We start from the raw sequence: 23,023 nt of genomic DNA, 5'->3' as shown, positions 1-23,023 counted from the left end.
ACTGCAAGATAACTATGTATGGGCTTCCTGTACTACATTCCTCTTCACCCGGCTACGTTTCTTGGCAGAGAACCCCTTTTTAATATCAAGGCAGTCCTCAATTTCTTAAATGATATTGTCCTACATGTTATAAGCCCATTACATTCGTAGAGCATCCTCGTTTCAGAGGATGCCGCTGCGATAATTGTGTTGCATAGCATATGCCTCCAGACCCTTGCGTTTCAAGGGCTCTAAGGAAGCAGTAGTGCTCTAGCCAATCTTATAACCCTATATATTTTTACACATCGTATTATTATTTTAAATGCATCCTAATGTTCATAGCACACGTCATACGCCATCGCCATAATCTTAATATACAGATTTTACGTACTTTAGAGCGCCTACTTTTTAAGGCCCCTTTACAGCCACATCGCCCCAACTTCATAGAACTCATCAAGTATATGGCGAACCCATTACCATGGACATGGCGCTCTTTGGCCATACTTGGCTCTTGCGCCATTCAAAATCAAACATTCATTCATTCATTCATTCTTCCTGTTAGGACCCCTGATGGGATCGACACTATGAATAAAAAAATAAATAAATTATCACATAAAGAACAGCGCTTAAAGTTAGCGCAGTTTATGTGTGTTTCCTCCTTTGTGTCCCGTCGTGAACTGCTGTTCTTTCTGTGGCTTTACAGATGGGCTTTTTCTGCGTCAGTTACGCCTTCCTAGAGCGTTTACTTGGAACATTTTTTTCGCATGGTTCTTACAGAAGCATGTTTAGTCGAAAGTTTTTCGCTTGGCTGCATAATCTCGAGGACGGGCTCCAAACTGCTCATTTTCTTTAGCCACGTAAGAACCATTACTGAAAACTTAATTAACGTAGCTTTGTTAATTAGGCAAACAACTTCTCAACTTACTGTGCATCTAGAGATTACCGATCTGAACACTCGAATGATAAAATGATGTTAACATTGTTTCTATCGTTTCAATAGTTTTGTTTCGTGCAGTTAAAAGCAGCCGGCATATTGATGGTGCTGTAGACTTCTTATAAAATAAGTGTGAATGCTTGGACAGCTTATCTTGGCACAAATCAACTTCATGAGCTTAAGCACATGGCCCAACCTTGCACGTCGGTCTTTACAACCGATTCTCATACATTATGCAACAAGCATCTCAGCGCTACGGCACATCCCACAAGGTGTGCGAGAACATTGTGCGCGCTCCCGATTAGGTTTCTGAGCGTTGGTGGCATCAGGCTCGGTTTCCTGGCATCATAAGGAATAAAAACAGCTTCCTGGAGGAAATCATTGGGTACATTTTCAGTACTTTGTAACATATGGATAAGCACGGATATGTACGTTAGAACGAAAAGTACTGAAATATTAAGGTGAGGGTTTCGCTGGATGTGTTTTAGCTGTCTAATGATAAGATCTAAAGGAAAAAATACTGTGATTTTGTGACAATTGATGCTAACGTGAAACATGGGCTCCGACACAGTACCCGTGGTGGAACTGGCACCACGATATGCTGGTTTGATAAATACCAGTAATTGGAAAGTGGTTCGCTCTTCAATTTTCTGTATGTCGGCGTCGCTGTGCAGTGTTGGGGGCCCTTTTTAAACCACAAGCATTATGTTTCAGCTAATATTGAAAGCAACTGTATTCTTTTTTTTAGGGGGGGTTGGGCTTTTTTTGGCGTCTGACCACAGTTCCAAAGTTATCAGTTAGCTCAAGATGCGCCTGCATGTGTTTCTAATATCCAGTATGTTGTCACGGATTCAATAGCGAAAGAGCGTTATCTTATCAGATTGCGCGCGTGAAGCGAACACTGGCGTACATTCTCCATCACATTTGACGACCCGATATTGCGCTGCAATGTACGAGCATTCCAATCTGACGAACCGACGCCTTGATCCGTAGATCGTAATCAGAGGAAGCACTTTGCGCGCAGCCATCGTTATGTTTGAGTGTTATTTTCTTTTCCAGCGCAAGCTCATTTTATAGTGAGTAACATTCGTGACTGACTCTTTCGGAAGTGTTTTGTTCTTGACATTACTACAACGTGAGAGTATAGAGGTGCTCCATCTTCATTGAGTGAATACTGGGAAACGGACTATAGCCTTTTCTTGCGTCTGCGTTTGCACATTCACCGGACCAATTTATTTTTCATAACTTACTTTTTATTTTGGGGGGCTGTAAAGCACAACAACGTTTTATTAACACGATGTTTTAATAACACAGAAAATTTAAATGCTTATTAGTCGGCTTTCACCTCATGGTAACGAATTTATATAAAGACATACTTATTATGATAATTAAAAACCTATCCGTTTGACAACGTCTCATCTGAGTTCCCCTTTGCAAGGTCATACAGACTTGCAGGTGGTTCGTATCGGGGACCCTCGACATATGTCCAACCGCCAAATGAAGGGTTATTCCGAATGTTTCATTTCAGGAAGGCGTGTTACCCTCCTGTCTTTCATTCCCGTTCGCAAACACACATAAGACGAAAGTGCTGCGTGAAGAGCGTCGTTAGTCCAGGCCAACGAGCTACCATAACTCACCTCGCCTATATCGCTGTCATTTAGGCTTAGATAAGAAATCTGTATATTTCAAATCGACGCATCACGAATCCAAACAGAGCTGCCCGTGACCAGCCCAGATAGGTTTCTTTCATTTCGTACTTCGTCGTAGCGGCTATAATAGTAGCTCACCAAGCAGAGCACTGAGTGTGGATATGGCAGAGAAGGTGTTCTATATACTGTCTCGTCACCCGCCTAAAATTGCCCGCCGTGCTACTGGTCATTCCTAGAAAATTGTTTATGTGACGCCCAGCCATTTGCAACACAGCAACTTTGTTTTGCGATGGGCGAGTCCAGGTGAGAGACAGGGTGGTTTTGGAGATAAAGACACGCTATTTTCTGCAGTAACTTAGGAATGCATGAATGAATTCCTTCATTTATTGAGAAAAAGGAGGAGCAAGCATCAGTGGAAGCACGTCTTAGCAGATTGGGAAAGAAGCGGGGGACAAAGGGAAAAAGCTGAGGCCCGGGTTGCAGACGAATTCGCAGCTTAGGGGCGAGAGAATATAAGCAAGAGTTGGCGAAACCAGTTGAATTCCAGTGCAGATGTGTGATGTGCCGAGTAAATGATTGGAGTCACCGCCAACATCCGTCCTTTGCGGCAGTATAGGCTCCCGCCGTTTTTGGTAACAAACCTTTACTGAAAACCAGTCTTCGCAATTACTTATCCATCAGTCATGCCTAGCCACGTATTCCTTAGTGGCAGGGTCTGTGGATTACAACTACGCTTTCCCGACAAGTTACGACTATAACATGACGCTTGCGGTTACGGATGCCATACTCGTGACTCTTATTATACTACTACTATACTGCGCGAATACTGTAAAGATGGGTTTACTGCACAAGTTAGTGAACAGACATTTTATAACCGCGTTTTTCGCCTTACATACGCTCAACGCAAGCACCACTGCAGCAAGTTAGGGTGCGCGTCCCTTCAAGACAGAGACGCGAACGCAAAGAACGCGTTTGAAGACACGGTCTTGGACCTCATGCCAGACATATCCAAGCCAACAATATGTTAACAATCATGCCATCATTTCTATGCAAAGAGGTTATCTATTTAAACTTCTGGAGTGACAGTCCAATCCGCCACCTACGGGAGCCCGTGAAGCCGCCGGGGGCCACATTGTTAGAGAAAAAGGAGCGCGGCCACAGTACGTGGCTGTGGTATACGCGCGACGCAACCTGTGCTTGCGGTTCTGCGATGAAAAAATAAACTCAAACCCCTTTAGGAAACATATAAGTACGCCAATGTGTGTCGCTGTTGTCAAAAATAAAATGCCATTGTGGTGGGTGCCTTGTGTTCTGTGTACAATATGTTGCGAAAACTGAAAAACAGTCGTTTCCTGTTTTCTTCATTCAGTAACCTGCCGCGTGCATCGGCACTGTGATGCCCTTTAGTCCATACGTGGTGCGGGCCCGTATTGACACGACATGACCTCGAAATATAGTATCCTTATGCCATTTCTTTAAAAAATCACTATTTGTGTAAATGAGAGTTTTTGGTTTAAACCTAGAAAACAAGAAAATAATATTCAACGGTAGGTCTCATTTTTGTCCGGCATTTCAGTTTTAGCTGAAAGAGTCGGTGAAAGCAAATTTAGAATAAAGCTAAGGCGACCCACAATCTGCACGCAGCCGCAAGCCTACATGCGCTCCAATGACAATAACCTGTCAAAGTTAAGGTCATGTGTCAGCTGGCGGATCAAGCAATCTTTACTTTTTTTTTCGTTCTGCATCCGTTCTGCCTGCGTCTGAGGCAAAAACGTGAAGTGGGAAGGTAGATAAACAGAAATTGGTGGAGGCAGGTGGTAGCGTAATGGCTAGCGTGCCCATCTCCCAAATGCAAGATGGTGCATTTGGGAGATGGGCTCGAATCCCGGTGGTTTGTTTGTGAAGACAGCTTTCTGTACTCTCTGGTGACTGCGAAGCTCAGAATGAGGCGGCAGCCTGACGACAACGGTCGCCGTCAACGTAACAGAATAAGCGGGCGTGCAAGGTCACAGCTAAAGCCGAAAGCACATTCAGAGGAAATACACTATGCTCTTGTCGACAAAAAAAAAAAAAAAGACGTGACGAGTAACGAGCGGTGTTGCTAATGTCACCATAGACAGGACCACGCTTCAATCTCGTAGCTCAGCGGAAATTTACATAGACAGCGTGTCAACTAGCGTGCAATTGATACTTCATTAAGGTCGCTGCGTGTTTGTGTTGTGTCTAGCAGGAGCGTGTAGTGTAAGAGATGACACTGGAGAGAAGGCGGTGAGCGAAGTCCGCGAAAAGTAATTGAGGATAGCCATATTGAACATCGACGCCATGTTGAATAAAGCCTGCGACTTCATTTGCTCAGCCGCCAGAAAGGCTTGAGTGGTAGCATACCGCTGGGCGTATTTGGTACCCACAGCGATAAACACACACTTTGCGGAAGTAAACAGAGGAAAGGGACGTAGTGAGTTGGTCACCCTTTTCGATCTCTGCCATAGTTTGAAAATGAATGTGGCGAAGTGTGACCCACAAAATAATATATGTCAACCCAAATGAATCATCGTGGTCATACTTGCGCGACACTCCATGGTGGCCTGCCACCAGGACATCATGAAGTTGCAGCCATGAGAGTTTTCATTAGGCAGTTGAGAATAAAAACGAGCACATCAGACACGTCCGAGGGACATTTATAGCGTACAAGAGCACATCGCACCCCCCCCCCCCCACCAAAAAGAAAATATAAATCGCGAATACAATCTTACGAATAGGGACATCATAAGATCCAGCACTACGGCGCTTGTTGATCTTGTTTAGGATGACGTCAGCATTTCATTCAGCGTTTATTTCAGAGAAAATGAGTTGAAGTTCCGTTTATTTGCATCACAATGACAGGCGTAATCAGGCAAACATCGACAGCATTTCATTAGAGAGTGCCTGTCTAGTCTGTGGAGATTACGTATGACAATGACAAAAAACACAGAAAGCTTTGCTTACATCGATTCGCACATAGATGGGATCCGCATAATTTTTTGACTGTCAATATAAATGCTTAAGAATGGCGCTCATTAACGCAATATTTCCATTCACAGTGAGCAAAAGCGGCTGTCGTATCCACAGTAGAATTGATTTAAATGGCTTTAATCCCATGCACATTATATCATTGCCAACTTCCGTGGGATTGGAGTCGTCAAAATGGGATACACTTGACAGGGAAATCAGGAGGTTGATGAACGGCAAGAAGGCAGAAGCTTGCACAAGACCTCAGGGATATAAAATGACTTTTTGAGCAGCTTGGTCAGGGGCCACGCAATGGTTTCCACGTCTATTAAAAATCCTCCAAAAATGCGGGCATTTTGGGAAAGGTGAAACTGCTGGAAATTTCATAACAGCATTAGCCTAAATATAAAAGATGACTTAAAAATAAGAAACCATAACGTTGACAAGGTGGCGAAATTTTGGCGAAATAAATTGGCTGTTGAAGCAGTTCAGCTGAAACGCAATGGTGCGAAATAAGGCGAGAATGTCGGCAAGTGTTGAACAAAGGTCAAGTAGGTCTTGTGGTCGACGCCAGCGCTCGGAAGCTGTCAAGCGACTGCACGTATTAGCGAGATGCCTAGTCGTCAGTAGTTACAGTATGATTCGGGTCTGAAATATTGGATGCGGACCCCAACACATGGAACACAGTGCATTCTATGGTGTCATTCTTCGACAGATGGTACCGATTCTCGCGCAGTGAGGATGCGAACAAATTGTCTCACGTGCCGGCTGTCACCTTCCTCCTACTGCAAACATTCCTTCCCCTCCATAGTTGCTTAGCTTTTATTGGGTTCGGCAGCTAATCACGAGGTCTCGGGATCAAATCCCAACCACGGCAGCCGTATTTAAATGGGTGTGAAATGCGAAAACCCGCGTACTTAGGGTTAGGCGCACGTGAAAAAATCCCAAGTGGTCTAAATTATTCCCGAATCCTCCAATACGGCGTGCCTGCCTCAAAATGAAATCGTGGTTTTGGCAAGTAAAACCTCATAATGTGTTATGTAACATTTGTTAAGGATGTCCTGGACAGTCGCACAACTCTTGAATACAATTAAGTGTCAGGAGTTGTGCGCGAGGTCTTTGACTGTGTGGATAGCCTTTATGGTGTTCGATAGCTGCTAGTCTACATTGCGGCTATATAATAAAGGCGGAACGGCAACATGGTAGAGAATGTGGAGAATATACAAATCTCGCATATATTGACACGTATACTTATCTTTATCGGGCAACCACGTTTCGCCGCCTAGCAAATGTAATCGCACAGCGTGGGACGCGCCTGCATGTATCCGAAGTTTCTGGAAAGTTATCGATGCTTCTATCCGCTGTCTGTTGTCGCCGAACCTTATGTTATCTGATTTCATCACCTGACGCGAATGGTGTAGAACTTTGTGGAAGGCACGCGGGTCCGAACGATTAGTCTCGAACATTCGACGACTGTTCTTTAAAAGCCGACGCGATTGACCCGCTGATCAGATTTCCGACGATCGCCGACCGTGTTCGCCGCTATCGTTGTGCTATAAGTGTAGCCTGTTTTTGTGGGCACAGGTTCGCCCAATAAAAGCTAGTTTTGTATTCCGCCGTGTTGCTGCTTTCTTCACCGTCACTACCACGTGACAATATTACTGCACAATAACTTTAAAAAGCGTTCTTGCTTCACGCACGTGGATAACCGCCATAGGAGACAACTTTGGAAACTAACTGCAAGTACTGTATATGTCCTACCCAAGGGTGTACCTGGCCTGGTGGCCAGTAAATGTGACGTAATATTGCGAGCAGCTTCGGCCATAGCATTCTAACGAACGACGACACAGACTGAAGTGACTAGCGCAAGAGGCAGGGGACACTACAGACGCTACAAGGACAAGCGCCCAGTTGGAAGCTTGCGCTTATCCTTGTCGCCTCTTTAGTGTCCCGTGTCCATCCTTGCGCTAGTCATTTTAGCATGGAATACCAACTAGCCCGGTCTCACACCCTGCCACGACACAGGGAGAGGTTGCTCAAGTCTTGTGCCGTGACTTTTGTGTCAAGGTGAAAAACCAACATATCCATGTATATGTCTTAATACTTAAACACATCTAGATTTGCAGCTGCAGCGGTAGCCCATGAGTGCGCATTGAAAAGTCGTTAGTGAAATAATTGTGTGCGCCTGAACGAATTCGATAGGGGAAAATCAAAATCCGTCCACAACGACGTCTCTAGTAGACGCTGTGCGATGTTCGGACGTTAACAATGTGTGCCGACTGAAGAAAGGCTGCCCCGAAGTGCTTCTAACGGTTAGGCTAGCTTCTTTACTCCGTAGAATGAAAAAATAAAACATAAAAAGAAAAGGAAAATAAAAAAGCAAGAAAAAATAAGAGTCGCATCAAAAGCCCAGAATAAACCATTGCTCGTCGCGACTAAACGCTCTTAGGATGACGAGTAATTTCCAGGCGACGAGCGAATACGCTTTATCAAGAACACTGATAACGCCGGCGGGACAAGCATTGTGGCGAAGTTCAATGCCCAGGGATAGCTTTATTTTTTTTTTATTTTTGTTTAGTTGACGTCATCACGCGTCACCGCGGGAAGTTTGAAAAGTTGAAGGTCAGTACGCCATGTGGTGGCACTCACGCGAACTGAACCCTTGTGTCCAGAAAAGCTGGATACGTACCCTTGAGGAGGTGACGTACGCGGTCACGCTCTGCCATCGAGGTGTTCACGCGGCGGCAGAAGGCGTGGACGTCTTCTATGTACGAAGTGTACGACTCGCCCGAGTGCAGAACACGCTCAACAAGCTTCTTCTTGGCGATATCGGAGCGCACAGACGAGTTCGCGAAAATCTGCCGTGGGTTGTGTTTAAAGGTGCTTCAGTTGACAAAATTGAGCTCATAATTGTAAAACCAATATTTACGACGCCGGTTAGGTAGAAGGCGACGTGAGAAAGTTTTGCAGATTCGTTCCATTGGTTAAAGTCAGTCACGCGCTCGTATAGCTCCAATCAGTCTTCAACGTCGTCACCTGAAAGTCCAGCAAACCGGTGGATCCTACTGCGGGGTTCTGACCTTCAAGAAGGGGTTCCCGCTGGAGCATGCAAGGGGGATATCGCGGTATTGGCCTGCTGGTCTTGGGACATGGTCGGGTGCAGTTCGTAGTGGCGGTGACCCGAGCGGAGCTCCAGGGACGTAGCGTAGGTGAAGCTGGACAGAGACCGGGAGCGAAAGAACGAGTGAACCGGACAGCACATTCCAGCACTTCTGAGGCAAGGTTTAGGCAGTCAGACTTCTTTATTCTCCAGAGTGAGAGACCCACCACCAGGCCCCAAAACGGTAATGATGAGTATAGGCAGATGAGAATGCGAAGCATATGAATAATGCTCACAATATATGCAATAGAATCCACTTCTAACAATACCGGTTGTAACAATATATCGGTTATAACAATGAAAAGCTGTTGCACCGTTAACTTTTGTGTGTTTTCTATGCAGAAATAACCCGCTTACTACAATGTCCCCATGCCGAATTATCAGTTATAAAGAGGAAGTCTGGCTGATGGGTGTCCATGCCGGAAGGTAATGGAATACGGAATCCCTGAAAAGAAAAAAGTGAAATGCCAGCCCCTGCACGATCAACCATCACCCAACTGCCGCCGCGCACTTATCTCCATGAGAGATGCACGCCAGCCTCGCGCGCATCTCTGCCGTCGCCCTTCCACCCCTGCGAACACCAATGACTGCGCCTATAGCTCCGCGCCGCGCCACCCTCCGAAACACGAATGGATGGCCCCAACTGCGCTGACAACGCTGTCGGTGCTACTCCCAGGTCGCGCGCTGGGCAGGGCCAGTGTTGCCAGGTTTGGCTATATATAGCCAAATTGGGCTACATAAAAAAATGTTTGGCGTCGACTTGGGTGAGTTGGCTACGTGGCTATATATGGGCTACTGAAAATCTGCGACTTGGCTTTATTTGGGCTATGAGTGGCACTTTAATCCATGCTCCAGAGGTGACTCTCATAGAGTAGAAACAAAACTTGAAGGCTATGTTTTAGCTGGCTGAGCCAGCAGCGCGGCTGTGCGTGTGTGCGCGAAATGCCCCCCCTCCCACTCCCCCTCAGTGTATCATTCTTTGAGCCGATGATTTTATCCTTGACGAGCTTAAATTTACACCGCGCTTCACCGTGCTAACATTTGCTCCAGCAATGTTGTCTCATCTTCGTCTTATCCCCACACCCAATCACCGGGCATCGGGATGAGCCTGGGAGTGGAGGGTGTTTCACAGTGCCCTGTACTAACATGGCTATGCTGAGAAACAGAGAGAAATATGGTTGTGCCATCGTGGCGCCGACATGAAAGAAGGGAAGGCTGGGTAAATGACACGCTCCAGTGTGTCCAAGGCGAAGGTGTCTGGTTGAAGTATCGCGCTGGGCACAGTTTTCGACATAATCCGCGTTTCCCACGGTAAGCTTTTTATTGCCATTTTCCTTTGCGTGTGAAATGAACTTTAATGCGACAGGCGTTAAGGGCTGTTACGACTTTGCACCGCTGCCACCCCTATTACGACTTTGAGGTGGTCCCGTAGCGCTCGTCACCCGTTTCGTGACAGAGCGTTGGTAGCGAAGACTCCGAGTCAGGCGTCGGTGAGAATAACGAAAGGGATTTTATACACTATATACAGGTCATTATACAGGACAAGTTCGGATCGGCACGGGGGCCGAGAGCTAACAGCAAACGCGACTGTTCCCGCTCGGTGACGTCCGTTGAGACTCCAACGCGTGACACATCTCACTCCAGTCGAGAGCGGCACTCACTCCCGGTGGGTCGGCGGATCCGGTTTTCCAGGCGGCCGCGTCGCAGCTTATAATGCCCCAAGAAACCATTGTCACTCAAACGGCCCAATACAATGCCAGCACTCGACGGTCGTCCTAGAGGTCCAACCAGCGACCGCGCTGGCCCCCCGGTTCAAAGTTGGCGGGCGCGGTGACCTCCAGGCAAAGGGAGGTACGGCGCCGGGCTGTCTGGCACTTGGTTGCACATTTGGACATGTCGCTCGCCGATGCTTCTCCGCAGGACTCCACTGCCTGACGGCTCAGCATCTTGACTTGGCAAGGAAGAATTAGGGCGCTGTGCCTTTCGGCGCAGCCCCGGGTTTGTCCAAAGGGCGTTCGCAGGATAAATTCTGCATCTTGTAGATTCGGAATCTGGGCTTGTGGTAATGGCCCAACAGGGCCCCGTGTCGCAGAAAATCCGGCGTCAACGCCGTTGCCGTGTGAAAAAATGATCCCGAACCACGTAGGCCCTTCGGCTGGCGCATATGCATTACTGAAGTAATTGATTTTCTCAAAGTAAAACGCCTCAGAAAATTTGTATAATACGACTTACAGTCACTCTATAGACATGGTAGTGTCGAATTGTAATTTGATTACACGAGAAAACACGTTTGTTACGCGGAACTTCGAACACAAACCCCTTTTCCAGCTGCTGTTCGACATCTTAGTAGGGGGGGCAATGGTTTGGGCTAGTTGGTTTTCCATGAGACTGAGTGGTGCAGCGGGAAGCAGGACAGGGGACAGGAAAAAAAAACGAGGACAAGCGGTTGCTGTCAAGTAGGAGCGGCGCGCTGCGCTCGGTTCCATGCAACACCATCCAGATGGCACTCGCCTCCGCAGCAGCGGCGGCGCCTACCATGCGACTGGAATGAAAAGAAAAAGAACCAAAAAGCTCGCCTTCATGCATATTGTTCGCCTCCACCGTTTGCAGGTAAACATGGTTGCATACGCTGCAGTTGCCGGGAACCGTGAGAAGCAGTCAGGGATCTTTGAATGCAATCACATTCCACTCTTAATTGTGAATATTAAAGAGCTGAGAGGCAATTTTCATGGTACCTATTTTTAATGCAATGGAAAGTTTGCTAGTCAGAGTGTGTAATCATGAAGTGGTAACGCGGAAAACGCCGTGGAACAATTTTTTATCAGAATTTTTTTTTATCTGCAGTGAGGATGTAGTGTTTCACAGGCAGGTTGTTGGCAGCGGTGGTAGGTCAGCGCGATAGCGATTATACGCCGGCATTAGTGGGAGGCAGACGACAGGTGCGGCCGTAAGCGTGACAAAGTAGTTTGTCTAACAATTCGACGTTCCTGCGATTCATGTTTTCCGAAGTGTCAAGTACTTTTGCGGTAATAGCTACGTGTTTCCATTGTTTCCTGCCCAACTGCATTGGTATTTAAACAGTCAAAGCGAAACCAATCGGATTGAAAACAAAACGACGATTTTACGCGTGATACGCAGTTCAGCGTGTTGCCGCAGCCATGCGTGCGCTTTTGATTTCCGAAGCATAGAATAAAGCGCAAGTGTCTAATACTATAGCAACTGCAATTTTAAGCAATAATTATGTTGTACTACATAACAGCCGACTTACTTACAGTAATCAAAGCAGAAAGCTGGGCTAGTTGGTGTGTCATGATTATTCAAAAGAATAGCGCAAAGTAGCAGGGACAACGACAAAGAATACGACAGGACGAGCGCTTTAGCGCTCGTCCTGTCTATCGTCCTGTCTATGGACTAGCGCTCGTCCTGTCGTATTCTCTGTCGTTGTCCCTGCTACTTTGCGCTATTCTTTTGAATAATCATTACTTACAGTAATCGCATAGACTACATTCGAAGTACCAAGATTTCATTGCCAGGCCTTGCCACTTACTGGCCTTTTAGATATTCTTTGCCAATTTAAAACTATAATCCCTACTTCAATCCCGAACAGCGTGCCTGTTTCTATCGGCATAAATCATGATCAGTTCATTTCCATCAACGTCCCAAAACACTTTCTGACCAGTTGTCCTCCAAGCGTCCTTCAAGTTTTTTGTGCGTGTTCATTCGACATTCATTTCGATAGGTTCTCCCTCAGCAGCGATTCGCTGGAACTTGAGTTTCCGGGGCCAACAAAAAAAATTTTCTGTGTGCAAGCATCATGTTGCTATTGTCGAAGGATGGACATGTGGGCGAGTTGGTACTGGCTGAACATTTTGAAGGTGCAGCGCAATATGACGAAGACAGAAGGCAGAAACACACAAGACAGCGCTGATCTCACAACTAACTTCATTCGAAGGCATTCACAAACTTATGTACACAACCTATGGCCACCTGCTCTCCCATCGATGGTGTCATTATCAGTGCGCAGGCAAAAAAACGCGAAAACCTCCAATCTAATGCTACGCTATGACACGGCTTAAAAATTCAAATTCACTGCCATGCAAATTTAACGATGGCATGCTTACACAACGCGACCCTTTTCTCCTGATATAGTAGGCCTCAATAATCTCCCTGGTGGTCTGATTTGTATGCGCGGATTTCTGGGCCCCGGCTGCCGTCACTCATTTTGGGAAAGGCTGTACTGTTAAGCATACTTCCCTGTTTGTCCACTGTAGAATGGGAGTTGTTTCCGAGCTTCCATTTTCCTGCGATCACATCTATATCGGCCAAACAGGTTGTTGCCTGAACGTTAGAGTGTCTGAGCATAGGCGCTCGCTAACGGGTAATGCCTACTCACATGTCGCGCGGCATTGCTCTGAGCAAACACCACACTACTTTCCGCGCATAGAAATCAAACCACGAGGGAGGTTATGGAGGCCTACTATATCAGGAAAAAAGGGTCGCGTTTTGTAAGCACGCCATCGTTAAATTTGCATGACAGTGAATTTGAATTTTTAAGCTGCCTCATAGTGTAGCATTAGATTACAGGGTTTTGTGTTTTTGCCTGCGCACTGTTAATGACGCCATCGATGGGAGAGCACGTGGCTATGGGTTGTGTACATAAGTTTGTGCATGCCTTCGAATGAAGTTGTGAGATCAGCGCTGTCCGGTGTGTTCCCGCCTTCTGTCTTCGTCATATTGCGCTGCCCCTTCAAGATGTTTAGCTGCTGTAGATGTCAAGGCTCGACCGTAACGGCATCACGGACATATTTTTTTACGACGGGTTGTACAAAAAGCGATTACCGTAGTCGAATGTGAAAATGTATATATATATAAAACTGAAAATAACAATGGCTATATTTGGCTACAAATTTGTTTTGCTCTTTTTTGTGTTTGGCTACATTTGGGCTACAGTTTCTCTAGTTTTGGGCTACGCCACGTTGTCCGACCTGGCAACACTGGGCAGGGCTCGACCCTCATTCTGCGCGATTATACTAACGCATTAAGTCGCTCGTGCTTGTCTTTGTTCGTTGCGTCGAAATCGTTCCTGGCCACGTAGTTTCTCAGCCTCGTTTGACAGAACATGGCCGATCCGCCCGCTGATCATCGCCAGTGCACGACGTTGCCGGTGAAAAGAAAGCGCACTGCTAGAGATTTGGAAAGTGCTTCTAACCGATGAAGCGATCGTCTCTAACGTGCTTGCATCGGATAGCGACAGTGACAGCCGCGACGGTATCGCTGACGCAGTAGCGCAGGCTGCCTCAGCATTGTCCCCGCGGGAGGTCCTGTTGATAAGTGAGTCCCTCGTGGGCTTGTTTGCACGAGGGACCATCCGCTTCACTACGTGGAGCACCTGTATGCCTTGGAAAAGGATGTCTGCAAGCTTCACCTAAAGCAAGCAAGGCTGACGGACATGCAGTTTTCTCGTGCAAGCCAGTGGGAAGTGCGTGGTGAGAGGCTTGTGGCGATCTTGCTCGGGCATTTCTTCTGGATATTGTCACGTGGTGGTGACGTTGAAAAACAGTAGCAATACTGTGAAAGACAAAACTAGCTTTTATTGGGCGAACCTGTGCCCACAAAACAGGCTACACTTATAGGACAACGATAGCGGCGAACACGGTCGGCGATCGTCGAAAATCTGATCAGCAGGTCAAGCGCATCGGCTTTTATACATCAGTCGTCGAATGTTCCGAGTAATCGCTGTGACCCGCGTGCCTTCCACAAAGTTCTACACCATTCGCGCCGCGCATACATGCAATCAGATCACGCAAGGTTCGGCGACGACACACAGCGGATAAAACCTTCGAAAGCATTCCAGAAACTTCCGAAACATGCAGGCGCGTCCTGCGCTGTGCGATAACATTTCTTAGGCGGTGAAACGTGTCGCCCGATAAAGACAGGTACACGTGTCAATGCCCCCCTCTTAAAGATACATCGACCCGATGCCGCAAACAAACGAAAGTAATAAAGAAAGGCACTCGTAGTAAAGGAAACAAAATAAGGAAGTTCGCCAGCGTGCGTAAAAGGGCTTCAGACGCACTACGTGGACCACTTCAGATCGTTCCCGGCGCCGCTGTGAATGCCAAATGCCGTCTGGCACGACCTCATAGTCCAGTTCGCCAACACGTCGGATGATCTTGTAGGGTCCGAAATAGTGTCGCAATGATTTCTCACTGAGTCCTCGTCGACGTATTGGGGTCTAAACCCAAACACGGTCACCGGGCTGGTACTCGACGAAGCGTCGTCGGAGGTTGTAGTGTCGGCAGTCGGTACGCTGCTGGTTCTTGATCCGTAGGCGGGCTAGCTGTCGGCCTTCTTCGGCGCGCTGGAGATAGATGGGTAGCGACATCAAGATTCTCCTCGTCAGTGACGTGCGGCAGTATGGCGTCGAGCGTCGTCGTCGGGTTCGTGCCGTAAACCAGCTTAAACAGCGTGATCTGTGTCATGGATCTCCTCCGGAGAACACTCTGACCGAAAGAAATGACTAGGCGACAGGTGTACCCACAGAGACGCACATTTAATACAACCTACGCGACACAAACACTAGCACACAAACCAAACAAAACTAACACAAAATACAAAGGCTATCAGTACACATCACCCGATAACACTGCTACTAACGTTCTCCTGTTAGCGGTTCACGTTCGTGCTCACGTTTGGTTCGGTGCGGATGTGGCGTGGTACGAGTCCCGTAGCCGGCGTCGAAGTGGCGTTCGACGTTCTAGAGCTGGCGTCGCTGGCGGCGTCGTTGGTTGCGTCGTACACGCTCCCTGTCCAAACGCCCGTGGAGGTGTGGCCGATGATGGCGTTGGGGCACCACCCGGAAGAGTGCCAACAGCGCTGGAGATACCCCTGGCCGTAGCAGGTGGTGGCGTCCTCCGTGGACTCCCCGGAACGGGTTCAGGAACGGCAGGAAGTCTGCGGTGCGAAGCCGTAGAACGCGAGCTCACCGGAGCAGTAGCCGGCGTCGCTCTCTTCCGGCCGAACCGTCCCTGACCCGCCGAGCCTCCGCTGTTTTGTTCTTCCCCCCACGTCTCGCCCTTCCTCGCCCTTTTATAGCCTTCACGTTAGTCCACGTAATCCTTCTCTTCGTTCTCTTCTCCACCAATCATCGCTTTCCATCTCACCGGATACTTCTTCTCTTCTCCACCAGTCATCTCTCGTCACCTCACTGAGTACTTCATCTTCTTTAGTCTTCGGTTAACCCACGTCATCCTTAACGCCATCCTCGTCGTCTTCTTGAAACTTTTCTTTGTTTGTAATTTTATTTTAGCCTCCGTCTTATATGTGACAGGGGCCCCCTCTCTCAAGAGATTTTCCATGAAAATCTGCTCGCGTCATCCTCCTCTTCAAGCCATCCAGCCAACCGACTATCTTCTGTGGCGCTTCTGGAGCCAGCACACGACACAATACACCGAAGATGACCAGCACACACGAAAAGCACACCTTACCAAAGTGCGTTTTCGGAACACCAACACATCACTGCCGTTGTCCATACGGTGTCCTTAATAAACATGGTAATGTCCACAACCAAACGCGTTCGGAACACTAACACATCACTGCCGTTGTCCATACGGTGTCTTTAATAAACATGTTAATGTCCACAACACATTCCTTTGTATAATCTCGTAACAACCACAACAACACCAACAACATGATACATTCCTGCAATACATCGCACAGCAGCAACGACAAGATACATCCCAGAGGTACCTAGAGCTGGTCAGTTGGTTCTACTCATGAAGTCCGCTGCCACGTTATGTCTGCCTTTAATATATGCCACCTGAAATGAGTATTCTTGTAAGGCCAAACTGGACTTACTCGACTCCTTGCTCTGCTCGTCCTTGCTATGGTTTTCTTTGCTTCCGTGCTTGTCCTTGTGGTGTTTCTCCTTGCTTTGTTGCTTTTCTTCACTTTGCTTATCCTTGCTGTGTTTCTCCTTGCTGCTCTTTTCCTTGCTGGGCTTCTCCTTGGAGGCCCGCTCCTTGCTCGACTTCTCCTTACTGCCTTTGTCCGCCTTCTCGTTGCCTCCTTTGCCCACCTTCTCCTTGTTGGACTTAGCCTTGCCGGCGTTCTCTTTGCTTCTGGATCTCAAGCTGCCTTCCTTAAAGGTACCTTTCTTGGCCTTCTTGGACTTGTGCTTGCCGGCCTCCGTCTTCTTGGCCTCGCTGCGGCTGATCGCCTCCTTTGGAGTGGATTCCTTGCTCCTGCCTCACCCTTTCTCTTTGGTGCTCTTGCTGCTCTTGCTGCTTTGCTGCTTACGAGGGACAGAAACCCTTCCTTTTCTTCTCTTTACTACCCTTGCTTTTGCTTTTCTTGTCTTTGCTCTTGCTCTTCTTGTCTTTGGACTTCTCCTTACCATCTTTCTTTTTTTCAAACGCTGCGTTGCTCTGGCTGTCGCTTGAGCTCATGTCTCCACTGCCGACGAGGAACTGACTGCTCCACTACCCGCCTGAGCTGTCGTGGGCCACTCGGGATCGCGGTCCTCGACACTTCTTGCACCCGTAATGTTTCCCGAATAAGGTCGTAGATGGGTTTCTCCATGCATTTTGCCACTACCTGTCCAGTATAATATGGCGTGGACGTTAGAATCCTGGCTTCGGGAAGGTACTTTACTGTGCTATCTACAAGAGTGATGGTCGACGTTTCTCCTGTAAGATCCTCGTCCTTCACCAGGCTTCTCCGAACCAAAACGGTGTTAGCTCCGCTGTCTCTAAGCACCAATACAGGACGGTCCCCTATTTGCCCAACCACCACCGGCATCGCTGCTTTTGACTTGGGTGCGCCACTCACCACCTCATTTCCCAGCGCCGTTTGTTCTCCTTTCAGCTGTGAAACTTCAGGTGGTGTGACAAGTTCTGCCCGAGAGTCGACAACGCATGCAGTTTGGTCTTGCGTTCTTTGCCAACACTCATCCACAGTGTGTCATCTCCTCTTACAACCCTGACACACAGCCTGTGTCTTTTGAGCAACGTTACTCGTCCGACAGTCAGCTGCACGGTGTCCCACCTTGTCGCAGAGAAAACACCTTGCTTGCGCCTTAGGTGCACTGCCATATGCTCTTGGTTTTGTCGCATCTGTCTCTGAGACCTTCTGTGTCTCCTCCCTCCCCTTACTCATATTTCTCAGCTCCTGAGCCTCGAGGAATTGATCTGCAGTGTCGGCAAACTCTTCTAATGAACACAACTTCCTTTCTTTCAAGAATAGCGCCAGCTTTGAGCTGGAACATGCTAAACATTGCTCTGTGACCAGCTTGTCACGCACCCCTTCAAAACTCTTTTCTGTGTTGGACATATCGATCCAGCTATCGAAATAGTTGGTCAGCCTGCAGGAAAACTGCTTAGCGGTTTCAGAATCCTCGGGATTCGCAGTGCGAAATCTCTCCCGAAAAGCTTCTGCCGTAAGCCTGAATCTTTGCAAGAGTGCCTTCTGAACTTTCTCGTAATCCATGGACTCAGCAGCCGGCATTCTTCCAAACACATTCAGCGCCTCCCCGACTAAGCACATACTCAATGCCGTGGCCCATTCACTATGCTCCCAGCCTTGCCCCAAAGCTATCCGCTCGAATCGTTGCAGATACGCGTCGAAATCATCTCTTTTGTCATCAAAAGGAGCCATCAAATTCCTTGGACAAACTCTGGCCGGTCTAGGAGATTCGGTACCCGCTAAGGAACGCTGATCATCGTCCTCGATCCCCTCATAGCCTCTTACGATATGCGCCTGTTTTCACAAAAGCAACTCCTTCTCCCGTTCTATCCTTTTCTCCTGTTCTACCTCGCAAGCTCTTCTAGCCTCTCGCTCTTCTGCGTCGCGAGCGTCTGCGCGTGCTTGCGCCCTTTCCTCTCTCTGCCTTTTTGCCTCTTCTTTCTCCTCGTCACAGAGACGCATCGCCTCTTCCTCGCTTAACCCTGGCTTGAGCGCAAGTTCTAGCGTTTTTGTCAAATCCATACTATCTGCCGTCGAGAGATCGGAAAGATCCGAGACAAAACAAGAAGAAACAAGGAAATGAATCCTGGCAGGCTCGCCACTTTGTCACGGATCTCCTCCAGAGAACACTCTGACCGAAAGAATGGACTAGGCGACAGGTGTACCCACAGAGACGCACATCTAATGCAACCTACGCGACACAAACACTAGCACACAAACCAAGCAAACAACACAAAATACAAAGGCTATCAGTACACATCACCGGGTAACATTGCTACTAGCGTTCTTCTGTTAGTGGTTGACGTTCGTGCTCACGTTTGGTTCGGTGCGTATCTGGCGTGGTGTGAGTCCCGTAGCCGGCGTCGAAGTGGCGTTCGACGTTCTTAGAGCTGGCGTCGCTGGCGGCGTCGTTGGTTGCGTCGTACACGTTCCCGGTCCAAACGCCCGTGGAGGTGTCTTTCCTTAAATTTATTTATTTCATCATTCATCATTTCACTTCACTTCACTTTATTTCCTTAAAGACCCTCATGTGAGGGTATTACATAAGGGGTGGGAGACATATAGGTTAACAACAGTATACAGAAGAATTTTGAACGAGTTATACAAACAGAAAATATTATTGTGATGCAAGCGCACGCGTAATTTGGTTAAGGAACATAGATGGGCATGTGATGGCAGCAAGCTCTTGGGGAAGGCCGTTCCAGTCGCAAGCAGTCCGGGGGAAGAATGACCAAGCAAAAGTTTTTGTGTGTGCTCGTGGTCGAGACACCTGCTGCTGATGTCCGGTGCGAAGAGAGAAACGTGGTGGGGGAGGGCAGATGTAGGGTTCCTGTGATAGCTCGGAATAAAAGAATTTATGAAATAAGCCCAAACTAGAAATGTGGCGACGAAGTGCAAGAGTAGGTAAGTTGGACTGCGATTTCAAAGATGATATGCTGATATCAAAAGAGTACGAGGAATGAATGAATCTAGTTGCCCTGTTTTGAACTGACTCAAATGAATTAGCAAGGTATACTTGTTTCGGGGACCAGATGGGCGATGCGTATTCTAATTTTTGGTCGAACTAGTGATTTGTATGCCAGTAGCTTAACATGCAGGGGGGCAGAGTGGAGATGACGCTTTAAGAAGCCAAGCGTTTTGTTAGCAGATGAAATAATATTCGCGATATGGCTATTCCACGTAAGATCATGACTAAGATGAACACCGAGATATTTATATGATTGGACAGGGTCGATAGGAACGTTAGAGATAGTGTAGGGAAACAGGAGAGGATTACTGTGACGGTGGAAAGATATATATTTGCATTTGTTTATATTAAGTGTCATTAGCCAGTCGTTGCACCAGTTTTGTACCAGATTTAGGTTATTTTTGTAGGGATTGTTGGTTAAAGGTGTCAGTAACTGTTTTGTAAATAACGCAATCGTCGGCAGACATCCGAATGTGGCAATCTAGTTTCTTAGGTAGGTCATTATATAAATTAAAAACAAAAGAGGCCCTAGGACGGATCCTTGGGGTACCCCTGAGGAAACTGGTAGTAAGTTAGACATTTGTTTATTAATGACGACTGATTGGGAGCGGTGAGTCAAGAATTATTTTATCCATGCTAGTATGTCACAATGCAAGTTTAGGCTGGAAAGTTTCAGAAATAGGCGGTTATGGGGTACCTTGTCAAATGCCTTAGCAAAGTCGAGGAAGATTGCGTCGGTTTGGAGGTTAGCGTCAAGGTTGGCATGCAGGTCGTGAACGAAAAATGGCTAGTTGAGTCTCACAGGAGTAACCTTTACGAAATCCATGCTGTGATGAATGAAAGAAATTATTTGAGTCCAGAAACTGCATTGTTAAAGAGTAAATGACGTGTTCCATGATCTTGCAGGGTATGCTGGTAAGTGATATGGGGCGGTAGTTAAGTGGTGAATCTTTTTTTACCCGACTTGTGGACTGGGACGACCTTCCCCACTTTCCAGTCGTGGGGTATGATACCTGTAGAAATGGACTGCGAGAATAGCAAGCATAAAAACTTGGCAGACGTGTGGCGAGTGTTTTTTCAAGAACTTTGTGTTGATTTCATCAATGCCGGTAGATGAAGAAAGCTTTAACTTATCTATAAGAAGGGATATGCCGGTTTCTGAGAACGTAACGGCTGGCATTGCAATTGTGGGGTCACTGGCTGTCATGAGGGGTGGTGGTTTTTTGTTCTTTATTGAATACAGATGCGAAGGCAGAATTAAATATGTTGGCACACTCAACGTCTGAAATAACACGTCCAGAATCGTCAGACAGGGTAACAACGCGCGAAGATTGGGGGTTTAAAAGCTGCCAGAATTTAGTCGGGTTATCTGTAAGTATGTTTGGCAAATCGATGTGGTAAAAGGAACGTTTAGCGTTTTTTTACTTCGACCAAATACGCCTCTTCAGCAGCGTAATATTTTTTCCCATGCGCAGTCTGTTCTGCTCAGTTTAGCACTTCGGAAAAGGCGTTTCTTTTTATTTTCTAATCTTCCCAGAGTCTTGGTAAACCATGGCTTGTGGTGGTTAGCGCGGAAGTTGCATTTGGAAATATATTTATTAGCCAATTCATTCATTTTATGTTTAAACATTGACCAGTTTGTGTGGATGTCTTGTTCGTCAAATGACCCCTGATATGATGGAAAAAAGGCCTCCAATTCCGCGTTGAAGGCCTCATAGTTTCCTTTGTTGTAGAGAGAAATTGTTTTTTGGCAAGTTGCTTTTGTTATTGGAGTGAAGTTAAAGCATGCATGGATGACTTTATGATCGCTGATTTCACGGAGATAAGTAATGGCGTTCAGGCTGTCGGGGTGGCTACATAGTATGAGGTCAAGAATGTTAGCAGTATCTCCGGCGACGCGTGTAGGTTGGGTTACTAGTTGGGCTAGGTTAAAAATTACGCAGACATCCGTAAATTCACGGGATTCATCCTGTCTAAAAATAGGATAATTAGGGGCTCACCAATCTATGCCTGGATAGTTAAAATCCCCAAAAAGAAGAATGTGTGCCTTAGGGTGTCTAGTTTTAAGTTCGTTTAAAATGTTGTGCAGTTTACGGGGGAATTCGGGGCTATTGTGAGGGGGTCTATAACAAACGCCAATTAATATAGATACTGGTGTGGCGCGACAAAGGAGCCATAAGATTTCAAGGTCTGATGAGATATTGATGTGGGAACACTGTAGATTATTGCTTGTAGCAATAAGGACGCCACCCCCTCGAGAGTTTGTGCGATCAGTGCGGAAAAAATTAAAGTTAGGTAGGTTACAAAGAACTTCAGCGTCGCTTATATTATCAGTCAGCCAGGTCTCTGTCAAGATGAGCAGGTTGCTGCCCGTTGAAGACACGAGGCTGGACACAAGATCGCTCTTTGGAAGCAGGCTGCGTATGTTGGTGTAGATAACCGAGAGGCAAATATTCTCTCGAGGGGCGGTATCGCAAAGATTAGGTTTGTGACGATGGCGAGGTAAGCGCTATGCTATTTCCGTAACCGTTTCTGTGGCAGCATCGAAGGTGTAGCGTTTCTTTCCGAGAAACAAAGTTTTGTACCGCAGGGAGAACGGTCCGGCTTTTGCTTTTGCGAATGCGACAAGGTGTTTGCGTGCTGTACGAACAGGAAGGGAAAAGTCTTCTCCAATGCTAAAATTGGTGCCCTTGAACTTGGGCCCATTTGAGAGGACAGTTTCTTTTGTTTTAGGGGACAAAAATTTAACTATAATCGGCCGCTGACGGCCATCTTCGTAGCGGCCCAAACGATGTGCACGCTCAATTTGACATGGGTCCAAGATTATCCGTAATTTGTCACGACAATGGCGGATGAGCAATTCTTCCGATTCAACGAACGTTTCGCGCGAATTAGAATCCGAAAGGCCATAAAATATCAAATTGTTGCGGCGTCACCTATTTTCGGCGTCATCTAACCGAGCTTCAAGGTTAGTAACAAGAGCAGCAGTCTTAGCGGATACAGATTGGGCAGACTGCAGATCGGTTTTGAGAGTTGAGACACCCTGGAAAACACTTTCTAGATCTGCTACGCGCTTGCTCAAGTCAGAAATGGTTGTGTCAATAGAACGCATCTGATGTTTAAGGTCCTGTACATCGGTGATTATTTGGTCCTGACCGGTTGACAACGTCTCCAGTTTAGCAAGAAGACGGTCCAATCTGTCAGTACTAGGGTTCGTCTCTATATAGAGAAGGAGGGATTTCATAACACCAAAACATTCACCAGCGACACAAATGCAACACTGCAGACTCGGCAGCTGTACCAGACAGTAGTTATTAGTTTTTTTAGCGAAAAGGCAGCATGGTTTACTGACCTGCATTGCGAAAGTCAGTGGATGAGAAGGC

The 23,023-nt window shown here is 47.1% G+C and overlaps 2 protein-coding genes across 14 annotated transcripts in view; one reads left to right on the top strand and one right to left on the bottom strand.

The window, feature by feature from the left end:
- The window catches only part of LOC126536996 (uncharacterized), a 615,291-nt gene that overhangs the window by 505,651 nt on the left and 86,617 nt on the right, over positions 1–23,023 (top strand). The window lies entirely within an intron of this gene.
- On the bottom strand, positions 16,075–17,157 carry LOC140216318 (uncharacterized). The gene is made up of 2 exons (XM_072286692.1): positions 17,009–17,157; positions 16,075–16,953 (listed from the first exon to the last, which is right to left on the bottom strand). The coding sequence occupies exons 1-2, from the start codon at positions 17,155–17,157 to the stop codon at positions 16,470–16,472; spliced, it is 633 nt and encodes a 210-aa protein (XP_072142793.1). The 3' UTR covers positions 16,075–16,469.

This window comes from Dermacentor andersoni, chromosome 3 (genome assembly GCF_023375885.2).
Source record: "Dermacentor andersoni chromosome 3, qqDerAnde1_hic_scaffold, whole genome shotgun sequence".
NCBI classification, from domain to species: domain Eukaryota; kingdom Metazoa; phylum Arthropoda; class Arachnida; order Ixodida; family Ixodidae; genus Dermacentor; species Dermacentor andersoni.
This window is presented reverse-complemented; position numbering and strand designations above follow the sequence as displayed.

What these genes read in the sequence shown, in the direction of transcription:
- LOC140216318 (XM_072286692.1), bottom strand. Translation starts at nt 17,157, where the DNA reads ATGAGCTCAAGCGACAGCCAGAGCAACGCAGCGTTTGAAAAAAAGAAA. An exon ending in AGGAAGGGTTTCTGTCCCTC is followed by an intron (nt 16,954 to 17,008) that starts GTAAGCAGCAAA and finishes AGGGTGAGGCAG; the next exon opens with GAGCAAGGAATCCACTCCAA.